This window comes from Gavia stellata, chromosome 22 (genome assembly GCF_030936135.1).
Source record: "Gavia stellata isolate bGavSte3 chromosome 22, bGavSte3.hap2, whole genome shotgun sequence".
Classification (NCBI taxonomy): domain Eukaryota; kingdom Metazoa; phylum Chordata; class Aves; order Gaviiformes; family Gaviidae; genus Gavia; species Gavia stellata.
In genome coordinates this window covers 5,061,349-5,085,716 of record NC_082615.1, presented here as the reverse complement: position 1 = coordinate 5,085,716, position 24,368 = coordinate 5,061,349, and the positions used below count along the sequence as shown (strand labels likewise).

Below are 24,368 nucleotides of genomic sequence, written 5' to 3'. Positions count from 1 at the left end.
ACCTGGCTGTTATTCCTTCCATGGACTTCCTCTAGCTCTCACCCAGGGTATGTTATTTATATAACATCTTTTAGCATTGACTTTTTCAACACGCTTTTTTCTTTAATGACTTGCCTTTAAAATAAAAATGCCAACTGATTGAGTGACTGTCCTCATTACAGTTCCAGTCCTCCAACTAATTAATATCTGTTAGCTTTGGCTTATACCCTAGGATGCCTAAATCCAAAATACACAAGACTGCCAAGTTACTTTGCAAACAGAAAAGCTTGCCTTGAAGAACCACGTTATCAAACTTGCTTCTATGCAATCTTACCGTAACCCTTACTTTCAAGGTCTTAAACTTCAGAGAAGGAAAGCTCATCCAGCTCAAAAGAGATTGCTAAGAAATCAAAGAGGAAACCCAAAGGAAGCAAAGAGAAGAGAGATCTCCAAAAGAACGAGAAATGCCATCAAGTGCAAGGCATGCTTTCTACCTGCTTGCTTATACTTGAAGGCCGCATGGGAAAGATTGAGCCCGTTTAAGGAAAAATCTCCCAGCAGCTCCCAAGCAGGCTCTTCTCCAGAGAGAGAAGTAAAGAAAACTCTTCTCCAGCCCAGAGAGAAGGAAAGCAAGCTGATGACAACACCTCTCAATCACAGCAGTAAACACCTTCCTTTATGGTGTTATGTTACCATAGTGCACATTAGAGAAGCCTGTATAGGAAAAAATAAAGCCAAAAGTCTCAGGAGTGCTTATTTAGCAAGGAGACATACCAAGGTGTACAAAAGAACTCGCAGGGTAGAAAGGTGGGTACGGTACTCATGTAAGCCCTCCCCCCCACCCCAACAGCTCCCAAGTGTCAGTGCATTCAGCACATCTGAAAGCAGGTTTAGAACTGATTAAAAAGGAAAAGCCTTATGTAAACTTAATGCATAATTAACCTGAGAAACGCACTCGCAGAAGACATTGAGGTCATGAGAGCATTAGAGCCACAAAACCAGCTCCATCGGTATATGAAGGATGAGAACATCCACTGTTAAATTATTTGAATACTCATCTAATGCAAAGGATAAAACCTGCTGTATCATAACCAGGACATGCCTCCCTTCCAGGCAGATTAGAGGAGGTTTCTCACAGCTTCCTCCAAAGCATTTGATGCTGATGGCCAGAAAGGAGAGCCTGGGCTGGACAAGCCCTTCTCTCAGGCTTTCTGTCCAGGTCAGGTCTCCAGCATATATTATAGGAGGGACTTTCCTCCTCTACTGTGGGCATCTGATTAGGACACTAAGGTCTGCATAAGTTACCCTCGGCTATCTTTGTACTTAGTTGAGAAAACCAGCCCTTGCAGGAGTGATTAATCCTACCCCAAGCGCAATGGGGTGACTTGCCCTCATGCGGTGCCAGTCCCAGCGTGATCCAGCACCACAAGTCGCCCCAGGCAGCACATGAGGATGGGAGACTTGTCAGGGTACTCCAGCCTAGGGACCACAGGGAGCTGTGCTTCCGACACCCCTCCCTGAAACCAGTGGCCTGTAGGGCTTTACAAGGGCAAGGACATGTAGAAGTCTCCCCCTCTCATTTTTCCCCAACTCCTCCCACATCCCCCTCAAAGCCCTGCAGTTTCCTTTACCCCTTTCCTGACTTAACATCGCTGTCAAGGTTCCACAGTGCAGAGGCACCGTCCAGACCCACCCAGCTTTCCTGACTGGTGTTTGGGATTCCACGGTCTCAAAGATCTTCCTGATGCCAACTAAAATAAAAAAGGGAAAGCCTCCCATTTGCCAAGTTCTGTATGCAAAACACCCACAGGCCTTGCCCTCCCCTCCATTCCTGGCTTGCTTACAACCATGGCAGCTGTTTCACATTTCCCACTTTTAAAAACTCATGTTAAATCAAGTTCTCTCTTGCCAAAATCCAGCAAGACACAGACTTCATGAAAATTTTCAGAGAGACCAAGAGCTGCCTTTCCCCAGGCTGCCCCTCTCTCAGGAGACCATGATTTAAATACTTGAGGCTCCCTTTGGAGAAAGCCAACAATGGTACCGGCAGCACGCGTCCAGCCGGCCGGGCTCTGCGCATCCAGTTTTGCTCTCATTGCTCTGCACCCAGATGTCCCACCTGCACAGCACTTGCTTGGGATCACTACAGCACCCCAGAGGGGTTTGCTGCAGTGGACTCAGGATGAGCCCCTGTGTCCCTGTCTGCCCTTGGGCAATGGCTTCAGTGCTTCCAACACACACAAACCAGGGGCACTGCCAGCAGCACTGAAGGGTCTCTGCGGGGCAGTGCCAGGCTCTGTCTTCCTGCTCCAAGCAATCCAAAACAATAAAACAAATAGTTAATTTTACAGATATTTTCATAATATTTTGATATAAGCAGGTTGGGCTCCTTTTTTTGCAGAAAGCAAGTATTTTAGGGCCCCAGGCTTCTCTTGCTGAAGTGCCTCGCTGCCTCTTCAAGGGCTAGAAAGGCTCACTTGAGAAGGCGGGATGCTATCAGACCACCAGACTCCAGGAGCAATGAAAACACCAGGTGTTAACAAGACTCCTGATAAATATAGCAGCAGCAATGATGATGCAGAACGTGTTCAGCAGCAGGTGAAATGAAAAGCCCGATCCAAGCTCAGCTTTACATTGGGTTCATCCCACTGCACATCACAGACCTGTCTGCTGCAACAAGACAAGGCAGGTGGTCTCCCCTGCTTTCCTCAAAGGCCTCAAGGACTGGATTATTCCAGATATTCAGTGCATTTAAACCCCCAGCTCCATCAGTTGGGCAAGCGTACAGACAGGGTGCCAGACCTCGGCATGGGAAGGCGGCAGCTCTACGGCTGTGGGACCCGGCATGAAAGGGGGACTTGGACAGCAGAAGCCCTGGGAGCCCCTGGCTCATGGAGCTGCAGTGATTATGGCAGTCAGGGCGTATCCTTAAAAGCCTCCAGGAAAGCTGGGTTTCCATCTGTTGCCATTAACGCTTGGAGTCTGTACTTTCACTGCAGGAAATGAAAGCCTGGAGCAACCTGGTCCTACAAACCGGCAAGTATGCAGAGTCCTGCAAAAGCAGGGCACTCGTCACACATTTCAGCCTTGTTTCCTTCATCCTCTCTTACACAGAGCTTCCCGTTACATTTAAAGGTTTGTGGGATAGCTGTCCTCCAGGTATCCACCACAAGTACCATGGAAGAGCCCTGACATGCACAACATCTGATATCCCTCCATTTTACTGAAAGGGAAAACTGACTGCTGGTGGCAGCCCAGAGCCTCTCTGAGATGCAGTTCCCCACCTATCAAATAACAAGAGAAAACCCCTTCCTCAGCTCACAGAGGTGCTGTGACTCATACCTGGCATTTGCAATATTCATTGGCAACTCCTGGTAAAACCATTAACACTGGAGGGGATGCCAGGCCACACTCTGCCACCTCACTCTGTCCATACGCAGCAAGTAACTGCCACCAGCTCGCTCAACATGCGAGACAGAAAATAAAATTCAACTTTCATTTGCTTTATGTTGCTTTTGAAATGACATCTTGCACGCTTGCTGTTCAGGGGAAGCTACACTGTCATCAGGTCACCGCGATGATCTGATTCCCTAGAGGGACATTTCTTCCCTTTTTTTAAGTAGTAACATTGCAAAGACACTTGGAGATATTTTTCCTTGTTCGCATGGAGAAAAAACTTGCAATCTCAGGTTTATTGCATGACACAGAATTGTCATTCATTTTTAGAACTTGGAAGCAAGCAAAGAAAAAGAGAAAAATTAATATTTCACATTTTGAGCATGGCTCAAGCTGACCTCATACAGAAGGACTGACTTCCCAGACCCCAGGGCATTCTAGGCACTTCACACCATCTGCCCACAAGTAAACCTGAGTCTTAGTAGCTCCCCATGAGGTGTGACACCCAGCCCCTGCCAGGCCCTCACCAGCTTGCTCCAGGATGGTTTCAGCATATTGAACCCCCATAGCTGGAAACCTCTTTGGATCTCCAGCCATTTCTCTGGTTTCAGCTAAGCCAGTGTATTTCTTTGGTGGAGATCAATACCTTCCTCACAGACCTTTTGATCCGCCTGCACAACATCCCTGCCACAACTGCTGATGCCCCTAAGCACCCCACTGGGAAAAGCCCATCCCTCTCCAGGGCTCCGGTCCTGCAAGCCTCCTGGGTGTCCAGCTCATCTCCACAGGGATGTGCAATTGCCAAAGCAAACCGACATCCCAAATTTGTAGTTTCCAGAAATCAACTGCTCCTCACTTGAGCTAGCACAAGCAGCACAGAGATCACATCCAAATAACAAATGCCCATTTTCCTGGCTCAGTGTCAGCACTCCAGGCAGCTCCCCAGGTTAAGACCACCTCCCTCTAAACATATCTGCCCTTCTCCCCCCTTTCTTTTTGAGCACATGGAGCTTGCCCTCTTTTGCAGATTATTTCCCTTGGAGCTGTTGATTCCTTATCCATCAAACTTAAATTTAACTTATTCAGGCTGCAGCCAAGACCCAGTGCCAGTGACCGCCCATGCTGATGGCCGATCATTCCCATTTCAGTAATCCCGTGCTGCCAGCCCTACGCTGCGTTTCCTTCCCGTGTCGGTTCAGCACAGGAGAAAGAACTCAACGTGCCACATTCAAAACAAGGTTTGCTGCCTGATGGGTGTGCGTGAGAAGTCCTGCAGGATGACGGGGAGTTGATGGCAGCAGCTGGACTCTGGGCTTGGCATGGATGGCGCTACCCAGGAGACAAAGATTTTTTGTGTTCCCCTGTGCCTAGAGATGGCCATTCTCATTTACATCTCTAAACACTGCATTTGTTCTGCTGAGCATCATATGGCCATTACAAATTAAGGGTCAGGTTGTTCCAGCTCGGGGCCATGCTGCTGCTATTCTTTCAGAGGCATTTTACATCCAGAGCTTTGGCCAAATCCACTGCTTGGTGCATCCTCTCTGGACTGTACCCGTTAGCCGGCCATGCAGCAGAGCATCCAACCAGGAACAGGAGGAAGGACTTGGGCCAGGATCCCTCCTCCATGTGAAATAGGAGCACTGCTAAATCAGCCTCCCATCAAATGGGAATCTACTGATCCACTGGGTCCTCCTTCCTTCATCAGAGGGTCTTAAACTCACCGAGATCAAGGGCCCTTTCATTGCTCGTTCCCCAAAGCCAGGATGAAGCCGCAGATATACTATAAGCACTTAGGAGGAAAAACATTACAGCATCTAAAGGCACTTTAAATGATTTAGATACAAACTTGCCTGTAATAAGACATCTATTTTGGTTAATCTCTTAGTTGCAAATCTTGAAACTCTTGAACCTGCCTCAGGCTACTGTCAGCAGCACTTCATTTAACACTGCTTATTGGGAATAACTGCTATTTCCCACTGTAACCTCCAAACCTCTTAAAGTCTCTCTTATTGCTTTGCCCAAATATACTTGCCTTGAGGATACAGAAGGTTTTTTCTTGCTAAGAACTGTTAAGATGATTTGAACAAGCTGAATCAGAAAAGACTGTTTCCCAGGCAAAGCCACCAAGGCTCAAAATACCTTCCCTGCGATATTTAGGGAGTGATTCTTTTTTTGAGCGTTTACTTGGGTTATGAAATCAAAGGGCTGTGCTTTGATCACTCCTCACAAGCAAAGGAGTCGAAGGGATGGCTGTGCATTCGTCATCCCAGAGAGTCCCTTGGGGTCAACTGCCCCTGCCTGCACCAGGGGAAGAGACCCCCTCTCCTGCCTGCGCCGGGGATGCAGAGCCCATCGCTGCTCCGCCACGCCCGTGTTCACAGCTCTCTGCGGAGGCTGGTGGGGGAGTTTAGCACCACCAATGCTGCGCTCGTGTTGTAAGCTCAACCACGTTTTTATTTTAAGAGGATGAGGAGCTGTGGTGGGTGCCGAGCCATGCGGTACCCAGGCACTGCTCCAGCCCATCAGCCCCAGTGCTCACCCATCCCAGCTTGGCTCCGTTTAACAGGTTTAAATTAAACACAACCATTTGGATTGCAGGCAGTTGGACCCTAGACATACATAGCAATGACTATATTGATGGGCTGTCACAGCTCCAATCCCAATAACTGATGGCAAATGCAGTAATCCCATCCTGCTGACACAGGGAGCAGCATTAAGCAAACACACATTTTGTTCCCAAGCAGTAATCACAAGCATCCCAGGTAAGAGCAGCAAAGCAAGCAGAGATACAAGAGCCCTCCAAACACATCTTTCAGATATGGTACTTTTAACCATAATATCAGATTTTCCAGCCCAGTCCTGTGTCTGGGGCAATAGGTCATCTCTGCAGGTTTGCAGACCCCATCAGTACTGCAACTTCAGTTACCATCGTCTCTCCGCTCTGTTTGAAAAGGTTTGGCCACTAAGTAGTTTTGACCCACATGGTGCAGGACACAGAGAAATGGGGAACCACGACCCCAAAGAAAAGGGAAGGGGCTCGCACCATGCTGGCTCAGGGCATGCACAGACCTGACTTGGGATCAGCTTCTGTTCCCACCAACATGCCTCAGAAAGTACTCCAGCATTAAGGAATCACAGCTTGCAGGGGCTTAGAGACACACTCTCCCATCCATCTGCACCAGGTTTTACACAGAAGTTTGATGAAAAAAAAATTCAGTATGAAATACATATATATAAGCTGTACTTAAATAAAAGCATAGCTGTGTAGGCTTTGGCTGCTAAAGGACCCTGTCTACCATATACATACACCCGGGTTTAGTAAGAATGAAAACTACCAATTAGTCCAGTCTCTACTGAGCTATAACCAGCACAGCGAGAATCAACGTGCTGCCTGCAAAGCTAAATTGGCATCAAACTCAGAGCACTCAGCTTTGGCACACCACAGTCCCTGGAAAGCTGCAGAGGTCTAAACTGTGTCTTTCCAGCCAGTGCTTAAAGTCTTCTTCCATCTGTCTCCCTGTTCTCTGCTTTTGCTCTGGAGCTAACCCTTAGTCTGAGCTTAGGTTGCAGGTAAGAAATATTCCACTGGATTTAAAACAAACACTTATTCCCCCTTCCCCCCAAATACCCCACTTTGCATAAACAAAGCCAAACACTCAAAAACCTCTTCATTCCTATCCAAAGCAAAGCAAATGCAGCAAGGTACCTGCACAGCCCTCAGCTTCTGGAGAAAGCTGGCCCATAGTACAAAAAGTAACATTTTATATTTAAAGCAGAATAAAAACTCACTGAACCTACTTCTTCAGACATGGCAGCTCCCAACCACCGCTCCAGCTCTTGCAGAAGTTGCCAGCAGGACAGAGCCATCCCAGGAGCTCTGGGTCAGACTAGCCCCACGTGTCCAGGGTCGGAGTGATGCTTCTCACCCAACAACCATCATTTCTGATAGCAAACAGCTGCTGCTTTTAAGCTCTCCGGAGAGTTTAGGAGTGGAGCACCTGCACCAACAGCTGATAGCACTTATTGCTCTTCAATTAAGCTAATTTTGCATCAGGAGGGGAGCCAATTGTGCAACCGCTCGTCGGGCCACCTCCAGTTCCCCCGTCCTTGCACTATGGTAATAAGATACAGGTGGGTACCGGCGTCTGCTGCAGCACCCAGCAGTGCCCCAGTGCCCAGCCAAGCCTGCCCGTGCCTGCAGCGGGAGCCGGGAAGCATCGCAGTGGCCCTGCGAGCACAGGAGGCTTGCAGGAAGAGTCCCTGGGCCCCTTACCATAGCACAACTACTATTTTTGGGCTCTGTCTCTCCAGCAAACTTTGCACAGGCCAGCGTGCTTCATGTCAATGCAGCAGCACTCGCTTTGTTGTCCTACAAAAGCCCATGTTGCATGTACTCTAAAGCTGACATTTATGATCTAGCCTGGCTGACAATAGCAAAAAAAACTGTTTAACTCAGCTTTCCCCTGTAGCAAGAAGCACTAGGAGTGTGGTGTGCTCTGCTAAAAATAATAAAGATGTCAGACTGGGGTAGGGTTAGGTGGCAAGACCAGAGCCTCCAAACCAGTGGGAAGCGACCCAGCTACGGCTGCCGGCACGACCTCAAATCTGCCCGCTCCTCCTCCACGCCAGATTGCAGGAGTGCTCAGAAAAGGAAACATGGAGCATCTGCTCCATCTCTTTTCCTCCATAGGGCTGAAAATGGGCTCGGTGCCTCCTTCTGCACATGCCGGTGGAGACAAGCCATTGCAGCCAGCCCCAAGGGAAGGAGCACAGAGGGACATGGCGGGTGCCAGTGGGAGAGGGTTTTCTTTTTGGGCGCAGAAGGACCTCCAGGGTGCCACCCCTGGTCTTACCTTCACCCAGGGATGGGTCCCTCAGAGGCAGCTGTGCTCAACATCCATAAATCTTTATAGTGGGACAGATGGCCATTAGAGATGCTCCTTCAACCTCCTTCCAAATGCTTTATATCTTCATCCATCACTCGGCTTTCTCCTCTGCTAGATAAGCTCCCTTCCATTTTGGAGAGTTTCAGAAATCATTTGCAGACATCTCAGCTTGCTCAATAATTTTGTTCCTTATTAAATATTGCTAATGATAGGGTTTTAGACTCTTGGCCATACATTCACTTTCTGTTCTGGTATAAATTTTAATCTATCTTCCCTCCTCCTTCTATTCAAGTCTTTAAAAAAAAATTACTGGAATAAAAAGGAAAGCACCAAATAATTGAAAGGAGCAGCTAAAAACAGAAGGGAAGGAAAGCTGAAAAAAGTTATGATGATTGAAAAGTTCAATAAAATTGGAGGAAAGAAGGAAAAATTCCAATTTTTAACGAAATGGATGATGAAAAAGGCCGTTTCAGCTAAGTATTTTTAATATGAAAAATGTCAACAGGCTGTAATTATGATGCAGGCCTATTGCATGCTCCTGCGCTGCTTCTCCTTTATGCAGATAAATTGGGCCTGCAGTTCTGCCTAGCTAAGTACTTTGCAAGAAAATCCCATTCAAAATTCTCCCCGTGCGCCGGGGCTGTGCTATCACACCACGCTGAACGTCTGCCTGAGTTTTCACTGGTACATGGCAGCAGATCCCTTTGGTGAGACCTGTTTTCCCACCCCAGATCAGGCTCCCACCTCCACGGGCTGTCCCAGAAACATCACCCTGCTCCGCTTTCCCTGGGTTTATTGGCTGGAGGTGTATTTTCTCCTGTCCCTTCCTCTTCATGTGAAATCTTTTCAGCTGATGTTTTCGAAGCCTAACCAATAAAATGCTGAAACCCATAAAATTACTTGTGGGAAAAAGTTTTCTAAAAAAGAGAGAAAGCATAAAAGATGATGGTTTACAGAAAGCTATCAGGAGAAAACAGGAGGTTAGTGTTGAAATGCTCATGCAGACAAAGCTCTAACAGTCTATTCTCACCATAATAATGAGCACATACATGATTAATGAAAATATTTATCCTCGTAACCCACTGCAGCAAGTTAATATTTAATCTAAAGTCCATGTGAAAGCCTAACCTCTCCTGGTTCCTCACCTACCTCCTGAACTCTGCAAACTGACCCAAGATTCGGCTCTTTGGGGCTGATCTAAGAACCACACTGGCTTTTTCTGGCTTTCTGCATAAGTACCACACCTTTTGATCCCATAACTGCTGTCACTTGGGAGCTACAAGGTTTCTTAGATAATCCCGGAGAGTCGGTGCTTTGTAACGCATCTCACTTTGATATTCAAGGCAAAGCTGGACAGCCCACACATGAAAAGACAGCCTTCCCTTTCTTCCCAGGCTTAATTTCATCTACAAATTAAACATATCGAGACAGATATTTATAGAGGAATGCCCTGATCCTCCTGGGAGGGCTGTAGAGTCTCCAATGTGTAATTTTGCTTTAAGAATATGATTTCAATCTTGACTTTCTTCTGAGGCTGGTGGCAGGAGAGGAGAAGGGCCGGGAAGGGGGATTGCTGGCAGCAGCACTCACCAAGCGCTCCTCCGCTTCCCCAGCAATTTAAGCCTAGGGCTAATGTGGTATAATATGGTGTGGATGTACACAAAGTTCTTTCTGCTTCCCTGTCATTGTCCTCTGCAAAGCTATTTCAGGACACAGTTCTTAAAAGGCTACAATTTTTACTTTAAAGAAAACCAGAAAATGGGGTAAATTTAAAAAAAAACAAAAAAACAAAAAATGGGGTCTGTAAACTTTGCCAGCAAGAGCTTTCAGCTGTGACTTACCAAAAAAAACCCCACCAAACGCTCCAACAAGTTACCTTTAAAAACGGTGTACAGATTAAAACACCTGCTAAGCCCTGGGTCTTGATCCTTTGTGACAAGGCGCTCACACACAGTCATCCATCTCCCCATATCCCAGCCCCTCCAGCCCACACTGTCACTGTGGGTGGTCTCCAGCACCAAAAAACTGCAAAAAAGAAACATTTTGGCTTATGTGGTTTTCAGAGAAGCTCCAGAGGGAGGGCCTGACTCCTTCTCCTGAAATCAGGTCTTACAGCTATCACTCAGAGCTGCGGCAGAGCAGTGATTCCTGCCTGCTGTCGATGCTGCGAAAGCTCCCCAAAAGATCAGTCCGCCATCCCGCAGCCCGGCTGAGCCCGCAGGATGCCGGTGGTGACGGATGTGCGGGAGCAGGGAGGTTTCCGCGGGGCACCCTGCGAAAAACCACATCAGCTCTCCCGGAGCTGTCGCAGGAAAGCGAGGTGGGCACCGAGCACCGGCTTCTTACCGTGGGCTGCTGGGGACGGTGTGCTAGGGGCCTCTTACCTTGGGAACAGCGGGATCCACCCCCATCAGCCCTGTATAGCCCCCGTAAGTCTTTATGAGCCTCATCTCCTTCTTGCAGGAGGCACAGCCAGTGCATGTCCCCGCACAGGACCAGCCGCAGCCGCACAGGAGCCCTGGGGCCATGTCCCCAGCTCACCGAGAGATGGGCATGTGGCAGCCTGGGCTGAGCCTCGAGGGGCACCGAGGGTAAAGCTACAAGCTCCTTTACACAGCAATTGCCCTTTCTTGCCTATTCCAGCTAAATATTTTCTTCTATTTACCTTCTTGATAATGAGTGACTTAATGCAATTCTTCTTTTGCACAATCTCACTCACTTAAACCTCCATTGCGTTGCACACACATGTCTACAACAAATTTTGCTGCTGGGAACCCCGCTAAGAGGCTCTGGCTTGGCGTATCGGTTCGTTAGTGCAGGGTTGAGTGTAATGACCAAGGTGTTGTGTCGTGCTGCTGTTTGCAAGGGTTTGGTCGGGGTGCTCGGGCCCATCACCGCCAGCCCCCAGGCAGGGCTGGGCACTCGGTGCCATCCTTGCAGGGTTATTCGTGATGGGAATAGCTCAGGGGAGGGAAACTTGCAGAAAAGGTAGTTTCAGTAGTAACAAGAAGAGAGATTTCGGTAGATTACTGCATGCTATGAAGTATGTCTTTAAGCTTCAGTAAACTTTTGGAGTCCCTGGGAAGCTGGTAATGTGCCTTTGAAGGAAGCATGACTTATGAAATTGCAGTTTTTAGCTTAGCTGGGTAATGTTAATGAGAAAATATCGTGGGCTGCGGGTGGAAGTCCCCTGAATCCCATAATTTAGGAATAAATTATTCTGTTTTCCTAAACGAAGCAACGCAGTGCAATACTGCTCCTAAATCAGGCTGATGGTGAGAATTACTTATTAATTTGTATAGGACCAGACACAAGCTCAGCCAAATAAATGCGAACTAAACTGTAGCAAAGAGTTACAAACTTCAACTTGCTGCGGGCAGGGAAGAAAAGTTTCTGCTGTGGTTTTGAGAAGGAGCAGGGAGGCTGGGGTCAGCACCCTGCACGATGGAGGTGGCACGAGGAGGTGGCACAGGGGTGGAGATGGAGGGACAAATCCTCCTTTCTGCTGGAGCTGCGGTGAAGACGATCAAAAAACCCCAGGCTTTCAACTGCAGTGCAGCAGCTTCACAGTAATTAAAGCTTGAGATCACCAGCTCTGCCTGTGCCTGCTGCAGCCCGGCTTGCACATCAAAAGGAGATGTTCCCCGTGAGGACAGGTCCCACGTCACCGAATTCAGGTTTTGATGCGCGCTATGGGCCGGCGTGTAAGAGCGATGGTCCAGAGAAGTCTCTTAACATCAGCTCATACTGAGCAGGTGATGACGCATCCCCCTCGGGTACCCCGGGCTCGCGGTGACTCGGCGATGCCCTGCTTTTTGGGTATCACAGGCTCATCCGAAGGGACTGTCCCTGGAGCAGGGGGTGGCCCTTTGGGGCAGAGTGGGCTCCCAGCTCCGGAGGCTCGGGCTCTGCGGGTACCGCACAGCCGCAGCTTCCCCTCCTGCCGGCACCTGGCCTCCTACCCTGAGAGGATTTATTCCTCCCTGAACAGGTCTCCAATGACATTATTAATCAGGGAGATGGACGAGTACAACACAGTTTATTGTGCGCTGCGGATGAGTGATGTCTGGCACTGATGCCTGGGATAGCAATCAGGAGAGGGCGAGCGAAAGGAAGAGTAGGGAAGAGCAGCATTGTGGGTAAATATATGCGCTTCTGGTGGTGATTACCCTCCAAGTAATTAGTTTTTAAATCAGGCAGACGTTTCAGGAACTACTCACTATGAGCTGCTTTAATTATTTATACTCCCTTTTATTCTTATTGTTTATAGCCATCCTCTTCGGGTGGTGACGCGCTCTGGGTCAGGCGGCACCGGGACCCACCTCCAGCCCAGCCCGGCCGAGCAGCCATCTCCTCCGACGCTGCCAGGCACCCCAAGAGCCCGGCTGTGCTGGGGGGTCCTCCTCTCCCTCCCGCAGCCAGGCGAAGGGGAGCGAGCACCCGTCATTGCTGCGGAAAGCAAAGCCCTGCTCCGATCGGTAATTAAAGCCTCACTCATCTTCATTTCCCTCATTTGTTAAAGTGAGGCCACTCAATAAGCCATTAGTGCAAGGCCCTCTCTGTCAGCTACAGCATCGTTAGGCAAATTTCCCTTCGAGACAGCTCGGGAGGGCGCGGGCAGGGAAGCAGCCCCTTGCCTGCCTTCTCCTCTGCCCAAACCCTCCCCATCCGCCCCCCTCCTGGGTCATCCCTGCCTTTTGGCCAAGGCTCTGGGCGGGGGGAGGATTTTGCAATGGCAAACCCTTCCCCCAGACAAACCCCTGCTCCATCAGAGCATCTGGCGTTGCTGCTCTCCCTTCGCCAACCCCACCTCTCCAGAGCTTCGTAACATCTGGAAGCCATTCCCCGCGCCATTCCCATGAAGGGACCTCCGACCTGCCGAGCTCCTCCTCTGGGCTAAACAAAAGCTGCACTCTTTGCCGAGCTCGGCTATTTTGCCTGCCTTCCTCTCACCCCAGCCACAAACTGTTTCTCAATCTGTCACCAGGAGAGCATCTGCCTGGAGAGCCCTGGAGCATCCTCTGCCCCATCTCCCTCCATGGGCGCGGTCAGATGCCGGCATTGAGGAAAGCTGCAAAAACGAGACACCAGCACAAGAAAAAAAACCACCATACAGGCAAAAGCTACTTCAGATTTGTCCAGAAGCAAAGCCCACGGTCCATGTTTGTAATTACTACAACTACGTGTTGATTTTTTTCCCCCCAAGAGCTTTTGCTCTGGATCTTGCGCCGGTTACAATAGTGAGAACAACTGGATCTCGATGCTTCTCCCCTATAGACTCATTTGGTAGAGAAGAGCTGTGGGGGTGAGGGGTGTCTGAGCTAAAGCAACCACGAAACTGCAGTATAGCACCAAAAAAAAAAAAAAGGGTATTGCTAGGGATGGGTTTAGCATGGGGGCAAAGGGGGGGGCCCATCAACAAACTTCACTGCACACCTCACTGGGTGCCATACAAGATGAGCTGATTCACTGCTCTGAAACCCAGGTGCCAGCAGAAAAGCAGAAGAAAAATGTACATAAACCTGTCCTGTACTCTACACACCCATAGGAACCCAACTCAACCCAACTTCTGTCCTGTTGGATTTGTTTTCATACAGTTCCAGAACCACAGAATCCCAGAGGGGCTGAGGTTGGAAAGGACCTCTGGAAGTCATCTGGTCCAACCCCTGCTCAAGGAGGGTCACCTAGAGCTGGTTGCCCAGGACTATGTCCAGATGGCTTTTGAGTTAAACTGACTCAGGGTGGAAAAACCCAATAGACATGTAAGATACAGAGTAAAACACCAGATTGGACGGTGTCTTGTCTGCGACACCAGGGAGAAACACGGTTTTCAGGAAGGCGAGTCCTCAAAGTGAAGCCAACTTCCAAGGGCATCCCAAGGCCAACCCTGCAGTCGCAAAAGGTTTTGAAGACCATCTGCCTGCGAAGCCAAAGCCACATTTGTGTGACATGCAAGCTGCTGTCTGGCCTTGAACTAGGTACAACCCACTTCTTAAAAAAAATACCAGCAACTGCAGTCGAAACAGCTTCACCACGAAAGCGGATGGAGGGGACCCACCTGCCTCCCTCGGGATTTGCAAGGACACAGGCTGTGCCAGCTCGGTCCCCAGGGCGCTGGGCACCAGCAGCTCCAGCATTTTGTAGAGTACCTGGGGCAGCTATCCGAGGGAGGAAGAGTTAAGGGGGTTAGGGGTAAATAAAACATTCACCCCAAAGTGAGCAGAGCACAGCAGCTCTGGAGCCGGACTCTCCCAGCACCCGCAGCCCCGTGGAGCCCATGCAGCAACAATGACACCGCGGCTGGGAACAGACATTTCCAAACAAGCCTCCTCCTATTTGCATTCGAAACATTTATTTTGGGAAATACATATTAAACACTATTATTTATACAAAAATGGACTAAATTTGTCATAATGCTTATAACCCCCAAAAGGCCATTTTAATAGATCTGGATGAAGTTTTTTTTATTGTATTATTTTTTTTTCCTTCAAAAAAAAAAAAAAAATCAGGTTACAAAGGAGAAAGCGGCATGTCTTGCTTGGCCCAGCTTGAGATATCAACTAGAGGGAAAAAAAAACTTTAAGATGACATTTGCAGAAGTGCCTCACACAAGAGATTTTCTCCCCTTTCATAGTCCTTTTTTAACGCTTGAAATACTTACATTTTTTCAGTTAATACAGGTTTTTTGGTTTCGTTTTTGCTAAAATATAGCAAGTCAGCAAGTAGATAGTTGTTCTTCCCCAACAGCTCCATCGTGCTGTTGCGGGCTGGGGGGGGCGGGGAACGACACACCAGAGTTAAGGGGGAGAGCGGATTCTCCTTGCGATGCACCCCCCTGCACGCACCCCTTTGGCTGCCGGGGGGGTCAACGCGTGTGGGGAGCCCCTGCAAACCCTCCGCTGAGCAACGTGGGCATCCCCACCAAGATGAGAGCAACCTCCTCCTTCCTCCTGGTCACCTGTGCTGAAGGTGGCTTTGCCCCCGGTGGAGACCATCGGGTGGGCTCTGCAGGCACCTTCCAGCACTAGAGGTTGGGCCACGCTGCCATTTTACTACGTGCCCCCCCCCAAAAAAGGGTGATTTGCACAAAGTTTTATCCCTTAGAGAGGATACGGAGACTGACGGAGCAGACAACAGAAAGGCAAGCAGAGCCGGGGCGGGAGGCAGGACTGCAGAGCTCTGCTCCAGGACCACCCACTCCTGTGTCATGGCATTATTTAACCGACCCCCTTGCAGGGTCTTACTTACTGGAGACTCACTGAAAGAGGAGGCACAGGGGGGCAGAGCACGGGGGGCCACAGGGCGCAGCACCCACAAACGCCGCCCCAGCCCTCCCCACAGCTGCAGGGCTCGGTCCGCACATGCACAGTCCCCTTGCACAAGGACTAGTAAAACACAGGAGCATGTTACATGTACACATGTCACACAGGGGATCCAAAACAATAAAAAAAATAATTAAAAAATACCCAACAGCCTCCTCTGACATAGGGAAAAACCCGAGAATCACAAGGGTCAGACAGGACAACCCTCCGCCTCCCACCACCGCTTTGCAGAGATGTTCCGCTCTCAGCCCCCTTTGGACAAACATACTCCGAGCCTTCAGTGGGAAAAAAACCCCACCCAACTGAATGAAAAATAAATAGACAAGTGTTCCCAGGACAACAGCCACATCTAGGGTCCAAGGGAGAGGGAAAAGGAGTCTCTACAAAGTGTCACAGGCCTTTTGCAGGCTGCAAAGACAGACAAGACAAGCCCTCCCTCCCCTCTCCCACACTATTGCAAGGTAACAGTCTGAAAAGGCACTTCTCCTAAAGCAGGTCGCTCTGCCTGGCTGGGGGTCGGTGACAGGCAAGGTGACACCTAAACACTCCCAGTTTATTGCATGTAGGCAGGGTAGAGGGGTTGGGCTGGGGGCTGGCGGGTCCTGGAGGGCTGCAGAGAGCTCGGAGGAGGCGGCAGGAGACAAGGATGGCACCGTCTTGCTCTCTTCATACCACCGTACCTTGCTTCTGAAGGCTACATTCCCCTGGAGAAACCCTTGCCTTCAACGGACGGAGAAGAGCCTCTGCATGGAGGGGCAGGCAGGGCTCCCGAGGGCACCCCAACCCTGCCAGCCCCACGGATCTGCTCCCCCAAGCTTGGCTGTCAGGCCAGCACTGGGGGCCAGCTAGAGCCCAACCTCTGCAGGGGGACGGTCCCCAGCCCAGGGATGCTGGACCGGGGGCTGAGAAGAAAACTCGTGCCACAAAGCAGGGGGGATGAGCGGTCGCCCCGCTCTGCATGACGGAGACGGCGTCTGGTTATTTGGTCAGTTAACATTGGCAGGGGGTTGGGGGGTGGGAAGAGGGACAGTGGCAGAGGATTTATATAAAAATAAAGGGGGAAGAGGGGAGAAATAGCGAGCGTGAGCGAGCAAGGTCCTGGCTACGGAGCGAGACGGTTACATTTCGTTAGCCACCAGCTCTTTGTCGGTCACGCCGTTGGAGAGCGAGCTCTGGCCCTCATTCAGCCTCTTGACCCTGTAGGCTTCGAAGTGGATGTTGCTGGTAATATCCTTTATGTTCTGCATGTGCGTCCTGCAGGAAAGGGAGACGGAAGCAATCGCACCTCGCTGGGCGCAGGTTTGGCCAGCCCAGCCTCCGCCACCCCAACCCTTGCATGCCCCAAACGCTGCTTTCAAACACCCCGTCCGGCCCAAATTTCCCCTCCTGCTTTACTGGTTAACGGTATCTTTAGGGCACAGGGGGGGAAGCAAAGGCAATTATGGGCAGCCAAGACCAGAAGCCTTCACTGCTACCAACAGCCTGTGCTTGGGCACGCGGGAGCCCTGGCTGCATAACACCCATCCGGGAAGACCCCGGTCCTGCGAGTCCCTGGGATCAGGTTTTGTAGCCCCACACAACCATCTGCCAGCAACAGCTCACGTGTGCAGAGTTTATCTTGCAGCCAAATTTAGGAGGAGCCCAATGCCCCCTCCAGCAAGCCAAGGGGGCTCAGCCTCCCATTCCCCTGCATCAGGGACGCCTCTTTCAAGAAAGACCGGTGATCGCCCAGACCCCCCAACAGCACGATCCTCGGATGCAGGAGGGTGATATCCTCAGACTGGGGGTAGGACCCAGGGCTGGTGAGGGTTCACTAAGGCCAAAAGGCTTCCCAGCTGCTTTCAGGCAAGCTGGAGCCATGTTGCATGCTGCCAGCAATCTTGGAGTCTGTCCTGACCCATCCACTGCTCTTCTCCTCCCCTAACTCAGCACTGTAGCTGAGAAAAGCCCCCCTGAAGCCGTGTCCCATTGAGTGGGGCCACCCCTCACAGAGGGGCTGCAGCGTTGCGGCAGGCTGGGAGGGGATGGATGGACAGGTGGATGGATGGATGGGTGGATGGAGGAGCAGAGCGAAGCAGCAACTTTTTCAAGCTGGGCTGGGCTCTCCCCTTCCATTGGATGCCACCTGGTGACCGAAGGCTCCAGGGACAGGGCACAGTCCTACCGACCTGATGAGGAGGTCCCGCAGGTAGGCGAACTCACAGTGTGTCGTGTTCTCCACTGGTAGGAAGAGAGAGAAACCCATCAGTGTGCACCCACGGCATGAGTACGGCAACCGCTCGGAGTAAGGAGGACCCTGTGGGGCTTCACTAGCGCATGGAGGGCTGAGATGGGGACTTACCCTCAGGGGCTATAGGGTGGAGGACTAAAGCCCCACAGTCTCCCTCTCTGTTGCTGTAAGGCTGGTGACTTACCCAGGTACCTGCCCCAGTTCAGCATGACCAACTGGCTGGTGAGGTCTGACTGAGCATTCCCAGTCCCCTCCCACCATCTCCCACCAAACGAGGGAGCTCCCAGCAGCATCTCCCACCGTGACTCGCCCTTTGGACCAACGCAAGCTTAAGTGGGCCCCAAACAAGGCAGGGAAAGGGACAGGGTGAGCTTTGCAGTGAGCGCCGGGCACGGCTCCAGAGAAGAGTTTCATCTATAGCTTCACCACGAGCATCCTGCAACATCCCAGGCGTGTCGGCGACTGTGCTGCCCGGTCTGCCGGTGCTGCGGAAGGATGCAATCTCTCGCTGACAAAGGCTACTGCTGTCTGAACAGGGCTTGGAGCATGCAAGGGTGTTTGCAAGAGGGAAAAATCAAGGGGTGTTGCTCCATCACAATTAGTCTGATGGCTCGCAGTTTACCAGGCATTTTAATTTAAAGGATCAACTCCCTTTTTTTCATTTTTTTTCCACCCAAACAGGCTTGAACATAATGCAGAAATGGCAAGACAACAAATAACACTGTTCTGCAAAGGCTGCCAGTGGCCATGGCTGGATCCTGGGGTCTCCCGGTGCTAAAGGCAGATGCCACATGCAGAAGGTGAGTGGTTTAATGAGGCCCATTAAGCCCTCAGAGCTTCCAAGGACACAGCACAAGAGGGCAGCAGAGCTTTAAAATACACTGATTTTGCTGGCATCTCTGTTAAGCCATCCCTCAACACAGGATTCCTACTAAAAAGCCTCATAAATGAGAGAAACCTATGAAATGAAGGGGAGGAAGATAAGAGGGGTGGCACTGGAGACGTGCCAGTTGGCTGTCAGGGACAAGCAAATGTGTAGATGCACTGGAGCCAGGAGCCTTCATCTAGCCTTTACACCATGATATAAAATGGGTGACAAAAAAGGAAGATGCTGATGGGATGAAGATGGAAGAAGGAAGAGATCCCGCATAGGCCCCAGCCAAATGCATGGTGGAGGGTGCAGAGACCTACAGATGCCAGGGGAAGGCTCTAATCCGGACTTGAGAAACAGAGATGTCACTTGTGTGCCCTCACATCCAGCCATCAGGCATTTAACTGCGTGACTAGCAGAAGCCAGGACACAAGAAACCCAGAAGTGTTCCCTCCGGCACTCAGCAGCCCCCCAAGCCACACAAAGTCCCAGAAACTTGGCGCAGGACCATTGGCCAAAGTATTCCAGTCCCCAAACAGCGGGGAAGTGATTTTTCTTTGGAGGGGCAGGGAAGCACTATATACACCTCAACTTCTGCTGGTTTTGGACCTCATCACCTTCTGTCAGGGGAGGGAGATGGGCTCAGGAGGTCAGGAAACAAGGACAAGGTACCTTCAATGGTGCCCCACTTGGTCTTCCTTCCAAGGATTCTTCTTCCATTAACCTGGTATTCCTGGTCACTGCCCACCACTGCAAATGGGATCATTTCCTGAGGAAAGAGAAAAACAAGGTTATGTTTTCCTCCTGAAAACTGGTCAGGAAACCAAGCTGGCAAGCAAAGTCCTACATCAAGCTGTTTTCAGGAGAGAGTTTCATAGGATGAGCTGGTCTGTCCCTGATGCTCCTGAGCAGCACTGTCTGCCGGGGACTGCAGGCAGCCCAGGACCCTAGCAGCAGCATCTCTCGCACACGTGCCCAGTCCAAAACCAGTCTAAAACCAGCCCAAAACCAGTCTAGCCCAGTACCTCATTGGCGGGTGCCAACACACAGCCAGGGCAAAGGTATTGCAGTGCTTCCCTGGGAATTGCCCCCAGCATTTGGCAACCTGTGGCTCAGTCATTTCCTGATCCAAGGTGGTGTCTTTGTACTTAAAGAGTCCCTAAAAGACATTTTTCTTCCTTGAATTTGTCCAATCCACTCTTTTGAGCCAAAAACCTGTTAGCTACTTCCTATAGCAAGGAATTGACAGCCACAAAAGCAGAGCAGGCTAAGGGCAGATTACCTCCAGGCGCTGAGAAGGCTGCTCCCCTAGCCAGGGACGGGCAGACACCGGCACTCCCTGCCCCTGGGGCAGGGCGAGGGGCCACGGGACCTCCCTGCCCCTCGGTTGAGGAACAGGGCTGGGGGAAGGAGCAACGACATGGATGGGAGAGGATGCCTTCCCCAGGTACCTTCCTCACCCTCTTTCTGTCCCTGCTCTGAGCTCTGGCGGGATTATTGGTCGTGGGCAGACCCCTGGGACAGGGGCACAGCAGCTTTGGAAAGAAAATAGAGGCACTTTGCAAGAGACCCCCCCCAGGACACCACCAGCACCCAGAGCTGCAGGACCCATCTAACACATCCAACCCGCAACACCACGCACTAACCCTGAATTTCTCATTCACTAGCCGATCTTCAGAGTCTTCATCAAACTCCTTCTGAGGATACACGTCGATCCCATTGGCAAGAAGATCAGCCATTATCTAGGAGAGAAGAGGAACACGTGAAGGAGCCACGGGCAGAGGAGCTGCATTCCCACCGCAGCGGCAGCTCCCAGCCGACCCAAGAGGCTCTCGTGAGCAGTGCCCAGCAGCAACATCTTCCCTCTCCAACCTAAACACTGCCCACCTTGGGGAGAGAGACCTGCATTTAACTGCTGCACACCTACCAAGCGCTTGCCCTGGAATGTCTGCAAGAACCTGGTGCCAAGACACGGTTCAGGCTGAGAGTGAGATAGTTATATGAGCTGGGTGTTGCTTTGGGATTGGAAAAGGCAAGAAGACAATACAAGCTGCACCAAGCAATGGGGAACGTAGCTGCCAGGCACGTAACCCAAACTTAAGAAATTGCTTTCTGGTGTCTGCTTATGCTCCTTGGAAAAGGAGTCACGGCAGCACCTCACCTGAGGGGACAGGGATGCAGACAGCTTGGAAGAGTGGCCTCTAAGGATATTGCCTCTATGCAAAGGGAAGAGATGCTGAAATCTGATTCCCGGGTGGAGGCTCAGCTCACGGGGAGCACGGAGGATCAGCCTTCTCCAACAAAGCTGCAAACCCAAACCCAGCCTGCAGGCCCGCTCCCATCGCTTGCTATGGCAATAAACTCCTCCGCGTCAGCCCTACCTTGCAGGCTGGCAAAGGAAGTGGATCCAGCCCAGAGAAACCCCCCAGCCAGCCTCCCACCCCCCAGCCACACCCGTACACTGTTTTTAGGGGAACAACCCAACAAAGCCAACGCCGCAGGGCATCGGAGCCCATTCCACTAACTCAGTGCAGCCCTAGCATCAACGTAGGTAGCCTGCGGCCAGGCTGGTGCTTCACCATCACCTGCCCACCCCGATCCAAACCCAAAAACCTATTGCCTCTCCGAACCAGCTACACCCCCAGATGCAGATGGGGCTCTGCTTTTTTCCCTTTTTTCAAAGGGAAAAGGTCCCAGCCTGTGCCCGCCTGGACTGATTACCTGCCCTCTCATTTGCACCAGTGGACCTGGAGCCGGGAGAGTAAAGAGGGCGAGCCCCTTGCAGAAGGGACACGGCAAACACACCACGTGGCTACGTGTTCTCCCTCCATCTGGAAGGATTTTGGGGGTCTGGTTACAATCAGGAATGTAATTAGAGGTAGGGCGAACTCATCCTGCGCCGAGCCAGTGCAGAGCGGGCGAGCCAGGTGGTCACCCCATGGTCTTTCATTACACAAGGACGGTATCAGCAGCCGAGAGCGCCCAGGTGACATTTTAGGTCCCAGACTGACTTTGTAGTCCCAGAGCCAACCAGCCACTCGCAGACACCCGGATACGTGCACCCGTAACCTCCGAACGGAGCCAGCAGTCTGCAAAAGCCACTGCAGAGAGCAAATGTGGCACCGTGGACTCACACCCCCATCCTCCCGCATCAGCTTCTCACAGATCTCCGTGCAAACAGGCGGACACGCCGATCCTGGATTACCTCTTGGCTCCATTTCCAGCCATCCTCTAGCTCACTGTAAAGGGAACTGCTTGCAGAGTTGGGATTCAGCACCCAAAACCAGACTGGATATTTCAGTACCTAATCCTGCTCATCAAGAACCGGGAAGACACTGGTGTGGGAAGGGGTGGCTCATCCTCTTCTGCACGGAGGCATCGAACAACCCTTGGCTAATGTGCTGTCCTCTCCATCACCAGTGGAGGTGGCCCCTAAAATTGCCCTTTTGGCAAGACACCCTTTCCCTTCGCTTCACTTCCCTGCAATTCAGACTCACGGACCAACGAGCTTGGTAGCTTGCTTACTTCTTCACGGAATGCTGAGGCCATCAGGCCTGCAGCCACATCCATCAGCTACACAAACGGATTTATAGCCCCTTTCCGAACCCCAAAGCGGGGCATCTCCACCTCTCGGCAGCACCAGGCGTGTGTGCATGGAGGAAAGCCCATGCCTCGCTGCGGATTCAGACAGCCCCACCTCGGCTCCCCACCGCCAGCTCCCGACGAAGGGAATTTCATGCCTTGCTTGCCCCATAAATCTTGCCCAGCTGAGCTCAGCAAACCCACACATTTTTTTGCCTGGTTCCTGTATCAGTGCATGATGCTGCACAGGATGGGTTTTCCAGCCTCTATGTGCAGCCTCATCTACCTCCCAAAATAACAGAAACCAGCCTGAAAATAACAACAACAATAACAAAGGAGGCAGGAGAAACAGGCCCCAAGACTTAGAGCTCGAAACTTATCCTGCACTGACAAAGATCCAAGAGAAACACAAGGAACTGCTTGGAGCGCAGGCCTTTCCTCCGGCCACGTGGGATCGCTCAGCGCTGCAGCCGAAGGAATGCGCTGGGCTCCCGGCCAGGCGCTCGCCTTCCCAGCCCTGCCGGGGGAAGGCAGGGGGAGCCGGGGAGGGGGAAAGGGGCAGGAGGGGATGGGGGACAAGAGATGGGAGCCCGGATAAGAGCCGCCAGCCCCTTACCCTTTGTTTGAAGTAATCCCTCTCCTCCAGCGTTAACGTGTCGGCTTTCGCGATCACGGGGACGATGTTGACCACTTTGCTCAGGCGTTTCATGAACTCGATGTCTAGCGGTCGGAGCCTGAAAAATACAACAGAAAAAAGGGGATTCGCACACCGCTAGCGAGGTGGGGGCTGCTGGAATCCCCCGGCAGAGAGGGGGCATTCAAAGACTGGACATGGAGGGGGAATCGCTTCCTTTCAGATAGGACAAATAAAGACATTTTGTTAAAAGCATGACAGCACGCATCCGTCTCAGAGGTGGTTTGCAGACAAACACTTAAAACATTTCCCTTTCAAAGCGCCCCGCTATCGCCTGTGAAGCTTCACAAAGCCCCGTGAAGTGGGAAAGGGCTTTTATCTCTGCACAGATGCTCCGCCACGGAGGACTGCGGGAACTTGCCCACAGCTACACGCGTCCTTGGCGAAGCCGGGATGACAGCACGGGCGATGCTGGCTGCGGGGCCAGCCCGCCACGATGTACCTATCAAGCTGGGGAGAGACCACGGTGTGAAACCTTCTCCAGCCCTATTCAAGCTGTCACCCACTGTAACCCATCGTCCAGGAGAGCACAACATGGAAATGGCCACAGGTGACTATTCCTGCTCACGCTCCCTCCTGTGCTAAGCACTAGCCCGCTGTCCTTCACGAGCCAGGATTGCATCTCGCATCCATCGGTTGGGATTAAAAAAGGCTCTGCTAATTCTCCAGGGGCTCACACAGCACAGAAGAGATGCTACTTGTTCTAGAGGGCAAAAATACCAGAAAATCTCTACAATGAAAGTCTCAGCAGAGGAAAGCTGCAGAGATTGCATAACCCCAGTGATCAGCCCCTCGGGAAATCCCTCTCTGCTAAATGCTCCCGCTGACAGCACGGACGCGACCTCCGGTGCCACGCTGCTCCGCGTCCGAGGCCTGCAGTCCAGCTGCAGACAGTGATGAGGGCACGTGGCCATGACCCTCCCTCACTCCTCAGTCCTCCCTGAAGGCATTTTTACTGCTGGGGGTTCCCAAGCCAGCTAGAGGAAAGCCCTCCTTGGGACACCTCGATGGCTCTGGAGGTGATGGGACACCCGCCCATGCAGGACAGTTGAGCATATGTGGCCTTGAAAAAAGGAAACCTGGAGGTCCCAGGGGAGACCAGGGTACAGGAACACCTTCGGGGTGCTCTTGCATTAAGGAGCTTGTTTGAAACGAGCCCTCGATAAAAGCAGACATGGAAGGGGCAGAAAGGTCAATGCCAGAGCCCCAGAAGCAAAGGGACACTTCTGCCACTCGTACATTCTCATGACCGCCAGTGGTGGCATGTGCCAGCAGGACACGACCCAACTCATCTTTGGTGAAATTGGGGCAGAGAGAGGTGACGTCACGTTTCGGAGGAGCCGTAGGCTTCAGTGGCAGAGCTGGGGCCAAGAGTGAGACCTTCCCAAGGGCAGCCCAGCCCTGT

General features: G+C 51.5%; 1 protein-coding gene across 2 annotated transcripts in view; it reads right to left on the bottom strand.

The window, feature by feature from the left end:
• Positions 1-15,235: 15,235 nt before the first annotated feature.
• The window catches only part of SEPTIN9 (septin 9), a 104,211-nt gene continuing 95,078 nt past the window's right edge, over positions 15,236-24,368 (bottom strand). For both annotated transcript variants that reach the window (XM_059828364.1, XM_059828365.1), the window contains 5 exons: positions 22,886-23,003; positions 20,334-20,429; positions 19,360-19,456; positions 17,755-17,806; positions 15,236-16,840 (listed from right to left, as the gene is read on the bottom strand). In XM_059828364.1, the coding sequence (XP_059684347.1) occupies positions 16,705-16,840; positions 17,755-17,806; positions 19,360-19,456; positions 20,334-20,429; positions 22,886-23,003 (499 nt within the window). In that variant the 3' untranslated portion in view covers positions 15,236-16,704. The remainder of the gene's footprint in view (positions 16,841-17,754; positions 17,807-19,359; positions 19,457-20,333; positions 20,430-22,885; positions 23,004-24,368) is intronic.